Source organism: Macaca nemestrina, chromosome 7 (assembly GCF_043159975.1).
Source record: "Macaca nemestrina isolate mMacNem1 chromosome 7, mMacNem.hap1, whole genome shotgun sequence".
NCBI lineage: Eukaryota > Metazoa > Chordata > Mammalia > Primates > Cercopithecidae > Macaca > Macaca nemestrina.
Genome location: NC_092131.1, coordinates 73608056 through 73614148, shown reverse-complemented (window position 1 = coordinate 73614148; position 6093 = coordinate 73608056). Strand labels below are relative to the sequence as shown.

Below are 6093 nucleotides of genomic sequence, written 5' to 3'. Positions count from 1 at the left end.
CTCCACCTCCTGGGTTTAAGCAATTCTGCCTCAGCTCCCGAGTAGCTGGGATTACAGGCGCCTGCCACCACGCCCAGCTAATTTTTATATTTTTAGTAGAGACGAGGTTTCACCATGTTGGCCAGGCTGGTCTTGAACACCTGACCTCAGATGATCCACCCATCTTGGCCTCCCAAAGTGTTGAGATTACAGGTGTGAGCCACTGCACCCGGCCTTTTTTTTTTTTTTTTTTTTTTGAGACGGAGTCTCACGCTGTTGCCCAGGCTGGAGTGCAGTGGCGCGATCTCGGCTCACTGCAAGCTCCACCTCCCGGGTTCCCGCCATTCTCCTGCCTCAGCCTCCTGAGTAGCTGGGACTACAGGCGCCCGCCACCGCGCCCGGCTAATTTTTTGTATTTTTAGTAGAGATGGGGTTTCACTGTGGTCTCGATCTCCTGACCTTGTGATCCGCCCGCCTCGGCCTCCCAAAGTGCTGGGATTACAGGCTTGAGCCACCGCGCCCGGCCTCCCGGCCTAATTTTTAAATGTTTTTATTAAGACTTAAAAAAAAAAAACTAGTCAAAAAATGATACTGGTTTCCATATTAGGTATTAGATTCTTTCAGAGCTGACCATTGGAGATGATATAGATATTATTCTTACCTTGATTAAATAATCTTTAAAATCCCTCTCAATTCTAAGATTCTCTATTCTTAAAATTACTCTAAGGTTTGGGCCAAACTTTATATTAACTACAAGAAGAGGCTTAATTCAAAGTAAACAACTAATGTAAAAAAGACCAGAGGGCCAGGCATGGTGGCATACACCTGTAATCCCAGCTACTCGGGAGGCTGAGGCAGGAGGATTAACTGAGCCCAGGAGTTTGATGCTATCCTGGACAACACAGCAACATTCCAGCTCTAAAACATAATTAAATAAATACGATTTTAAAAAACCAGGCCGGGCGTGGTGGCTGATGCCTGTAATCTCAGCACTATGGGAGGCCGAGGCAGGTATCACCTGATGTCAGGAGTTCGAGACCAGTCTGGCTAACATGGTGAAAACCCTGTCTCTACTAAAAATACAAAAATTAGCCAGGTATGGTGGCTAGCTACTCGGGAGGCTGAGGCAGGAGAGTTGCTTCAACCTGGGAAGCAGAGGTTGCAGTGAGCCAAGATCATGACACTGCACTCCAGTCTAGGTAACAGGGCAAGACTCTGTCTCAAAACAAAACAAAACAAAAAACCCCCAGACTAGCTGGGTACAGTGGCTCATGTCTGTAATCCCAGCACTTTGGGAGGCTGAAGCAGGAGGATCATTTGAGGTCGGGATTTCGAGATCAGCCTGGCCAACATGGTGAAACCATGTCTCTACTAAAAATACAAAAATTAGCCAGGTGTGGTGGCACATACCTGTAATCCCAGCTACTCGGGAGGCTGAGGCAGGAGAATCGCTTGAACCCGGGAAGCAGAGGTTGCAGTGAGCTGAGATCGTGCCACTGCACTCCAGCCTGGGCAAGAGCGTGAGACTCTTGTCTCAAAAAAACAAAACAAAACAAAAAACCCAGACCAACTGTTTTGAAGCAGTGAAATAATCTTGGAAAATGTAATTCCAATTCAGGAATAGTTGTCACAGTATCCCTATGAGAATTAAGATTAAAGAATTATCAATGTCATAACTGATTAATTTCTAAATTACAAGTAACTTAAATTATTACATCTTTATTACAACTCTACCTTTGCATGCTTCAGTTCTAACTCTGCCAGTTCCACTAAATTTTTTCTGAATGCAGCAACTCTTCTTGTCTTAAAATCTATAAGTTCTGTGAACAAGAAATTAGGATTATTTAATTTACATAATAGTCATAAAGCATACCTTGTGATTGAAAGTTAACATAACAGTACCTTGTTTTGCAGACTCAGAGATTTTTTCAAATTTCTGACAACATAATTGTTGGGAAGTTTCGGCCTGTAGAACATCTTTATTTTTTGCTCTTGCTTTATCCAGTGCTTTATTAGCATTTTCATAATCCACTAGTGACCTAGACCTTCGATACAGGAGATCCTATAAAACAGAATGCTTCACAATAGTATATATATTGCATGTTTCCAGTAGTCACACCCAGCCACCACTGTCACCACCACCACAACCATCAGAGCTAACACACAGTGAATATACTACATGCTAGTTACTCCAGTTTTTTTTTTTTTTTTTTTTTTTGAGGCGGGGTCTCACTCTGTCGCCCAGGCTGGAGTGCAGTGGCACGATCTTGGCTCACTGCAAGCTCCGCCTCCCGGGTTCCCGCCATTCTCCTGCCTCAGCCTCCCGAGTAGCTGGGACTACAGGCGCCGCCACCACGCCCGGCTAGTTTTTTTGTATTTTTAGTACAGACGGGGTTTCACTGTGTTAGCCAGGATGGTCTCGATCTCCTGACCTCGTGATCTGCCCGTCTCGGCCTCCCAAAGTGCTAGGATTACAGTCTTGAGCCACCGCGCCCGGCCTCCAGTTTTTTTTTTTGAGGCGGAGTTTTGCTCTTGTGGCCCAGGCTGGAGTGCAATGGCATGATCTTGGCTCACTGCAACCTCTGAAGTTATTCTAAATTTTTTTTTTTTTTTTTTTGAGACGGAGTCTTGCTCTGTCACCAGGCTGGAGTGCAGTGGCGCAATCTCAGCTCACTGCAACCTCCACCTTGCGGATTCAAGCAATTCTCCTGCCTCAGTTTCCCGAGTAGCTGGGACTACAGGCGCGCACCACCATGCCTGGCTAATTTTTGTATTTTTAGTAAAGACGGGATTTCACCATGTTGGCCAGGATGGTCTCCATCTCTTGACCTTGTGATCCACCTGCCTCCGCCTCCCAAAGTTATTCTAATTTTTAAATATTTTTGTAGAGATACGGCCTCACTATGTTGTCCAGGCAGGTCTCAAACTCCCGGCCTCAAAGCGATCCTCCTATTTCAGCCTGCTAAAGTGTATTACAGGCGTGAGTCATTGCACTCAGCCCGTTTTTTAAGTAACAGCTTGAATTACATAGTCCATGTACCACATAACTCACAATTTAAAATATGAAATTCAATGGTTTTTAGCAAGCTTACAGAATTGAGGATCACCATAATCGATTTTAGAACACTTTCATCACCCAAAAAGAAACCCCATGCCCATCAACAGCCACGTGCCATTTTCCCATGTGTGCCCATATCCCTAGACAACCGCTTATTTGTTGCCTCTACAGATTTGCCTATTCTGGACATGTCTTTTTTTTTTTTTTTTTGAGATGGAATCTCACTCTGTTGCCTAGGCTGGAGTGTGGTGGTGTGAACTTGGCTCACTACAACCTCCGCCTCCCGGGTTCAAGCGATTCTCCTGCCACAGCCTTCTGAGTAGCTGGGAATACAGGCGTGTGCCACAACGCCTGGCTAATTTTTGAATTTTTAGTAGAAATGGGGAATTCACCTATTCTGGACATTTCATAAAAATGGAATCATGTGAGTTTTTTGTGCCTGGCTTCTACCACTTAGCATGTTTCAAGTTCATCTATGTTGTAGCACAAATCAGTGTTTCACTCCTTTCTTTTTTTTTTTTTTTTGAGACAGAGTCTCGCTCTGCCGCCCAGGCTGGAGTGCAGTGGTGTGATCTTGGCTCACTGCAAGCTCCGCCTCCCGGGTTCACGCCATTCTCCTGCCTCAGCCTCCCGAGTAGCTGGGACTACAGGCACCCGCCACCTTGCCCGGCTAGTTTTTTTTGTATTTTTTAGTAGAGACGGGGTTTCACCGTGTCAGCCAGGATGGTCTCGATCTCCTGACCTCATGATCCACCTATCCCGGCCTCCCAAAGTGCTGGGATTACAGGCTTGAGCCACCGTGCCCGGCTGTTTCACTCCTTTCTACTGCTGAATAGTACTTCACGTATGGCTATATCACATTAATTCATTCATCAGTTGATAGGCATTTGGTTTATTACCACTATTTGGACATAATTAATAATGCTGCTGTGAACATTTACATACAAGTGTTTATATGGACATGGCTTCATTTCTCACTATTAAGGAATGAAATTGCTGAGTCATATGGTAACTCTACATCAAACCTTTGAGAAACTGCCATATGGTTTTCCATAGTGGCTGCACATTTTACATTCCTACTAACACCATATGACAGTTCCAATTTCCTCAGTCACATCCTTGCCAACATTTATTACCTGTTTTTTGGTTTTGGAGAAGGAGTTTCGCTGTTGTTGCCCAGGCCGGAGTGCAATGGCGCAATCTCAGCTCACCGCAACCTCTGCCTCCTGGGTTCAAGCGATTCTCCTGCCTCAGCCTCCAGAGTACCTGAGATTACAGGCACACGCCACTATGCCTGGCTAATTTTGTATCTTTAGTAGAGATGGGGTTTCTCTGTGGTCAGGCTGGTCTCAAACTCCCGACCTCAGGGAATCTGCCTGCCTCTGCCTCCCAAAGTGCTGGGATTACAGGTATAAGCCACCGTGCCTGGCCTTATCTGTTTTGTTTTTTTTTTTTTCTTTTTTAAATGAAGGCCACTTTGTGGGTATAAAGTGATATCTCGTATTTTTTTTTCCTGACACGGAGTCGTGCTCTGTCATCCAGGCTGGAGTGTAGTGGCACGATCTTGGCTCACAGCAACCTCTGCTTCCCAGGTTCAAGCAATTCTCCACCTCAGCCTCCTGAGTAGCCGGGATTACAGGTGCCTGTCACCATGCCTGGCTAATTTTTACATTTTTAGTAGAGATGGGGTTTCACCATGTTGGCCAGGCTGGTCTCAAACTCCTGACTTCAAGTGATCCACCTGCCTTGGTCTCCCAAAGTGTTGGGATTACAAGTGTGAGCCACCACGCCAGGCCTATCTCATACTAACGATTTGCATTTCCCTGACAGCTTGTGAGCATCTTTTGATGGTTTAATGGCCATTTGTGTATCTTCTTCGGAGAAAACTTTAAGTCCTTTGCCCATTTTTAAATTGGGTTATTTCTCTTTTTATTTATTTATTTTTGACAAAGTCTTGCTCTGTCACCCAGGCTAGACTGCAGTGACACGATCTCGGCTCACTGCAACCTCCGCTTCCCGGTTCAAGCAATTCTCTGCCTCAGCCTCCCGAGTAGCTGGGATTACAGGCGCCCGCCACCATGTCTGGCTAATTTTTTTGTATTTTTAGTAGAGATGGGGTTTCACCATGTTGGCCAGGCTGGTCTTGAACTCTCAACTCCGCGATCCACCCGCCTCAGCCTTCAAAAGTGCTGGGATTATGGGCATGAGCCACCGCACCTGGCCTTCTCCCTCTTTTTTTTTTTTTTTTTTGAGATGGAGTCTTGCTCTGTCACCAGGCTGGAGTGCAGTGGCATGATCTTGGCTCACTGCAAGTTCCGCCTCCCGGGTTCAGGCCATTCTCCTGCCTCGGCCTCCCGTGTAGCTGGGACTACAGGCACCCACCACAATGCCCAGCTATTTTTTTTTTGTATTTTAGTAGAGACGGAGTTTCACTGTGTTAGCCAGAATAGTCTCGATCTCCTGACCTCATGATCCACCCGCCTCGGCCTCCCAAAGTGCTGGGATTACAGACGTGAGCCACTGCACCCGGCCTCGGCCTTCTCTTTTTATTAAGAGTTCTTCATATATTCTGAGAATATAAATTGTGTTACATCCAGACAATGGAATATTATTTAGCACTAAGAAGAAATGAGCTATCAAGCCATGACAAGACATAGAAGAGGCCGGGCATGGTGGCTCACGCCTGTAATCCCAGCACTTTGGGAGGCCGAGGCGGGCGGATCACGAGGTCAGGAGACTGAGACCATCTTGGCTAACATGGTGAAACACCGTCTCTACTAAAAATACAAAAAAATTAGCTGGGCATTGTGGCGGGCGCCTGTAGTCCCAGCTACTCGGGAGGCTGAGGCAGGAGAATGGCGTGAACCTAGGAGGTGGAGCTTGCAGTGAGCCAAGATCCCGCCATGGCACTCCAGCCTGGGCGACTGTCTCAAAAAAACAAAACAAAACAAAACAAACAAAACAAAAAACAAAAAGACATAGAAGAAACTTAAATGCATAAACTAAATGCAAGAAGCCAATCTGAAAACACTATACACTATATGATTCCAACTATA

General features: G+C 45.8%; 1 protein-coding gene across 2 annotated transcripts in view; it reads right to left on the bottom strand.

The window, feature by feature from the left end:
- Positions 1–6093, bottom strand: part of LOC105477960 (sorting nexin 6) — a 73175-nt gene that overhangs the window by 4901 nt on the left and 62181 nt on the right. For both annotated transcript variants that reach the window (XM_071100342.1, XM_071100343.1), the window contains 2 exons: positions 1882–2041; positions 1714–1799 (listed from right to left, as the gene is read on the bottom strand). In XM_071100342.1, coding sequence (XP_070956443.1) covers positions 1714–1799; positions 1882–2041 — 246 coding nt within the window. The remainder of the gene's footprint in view (positions 1–1713; positions 1800–1881; positions 2042–6093) is intronic.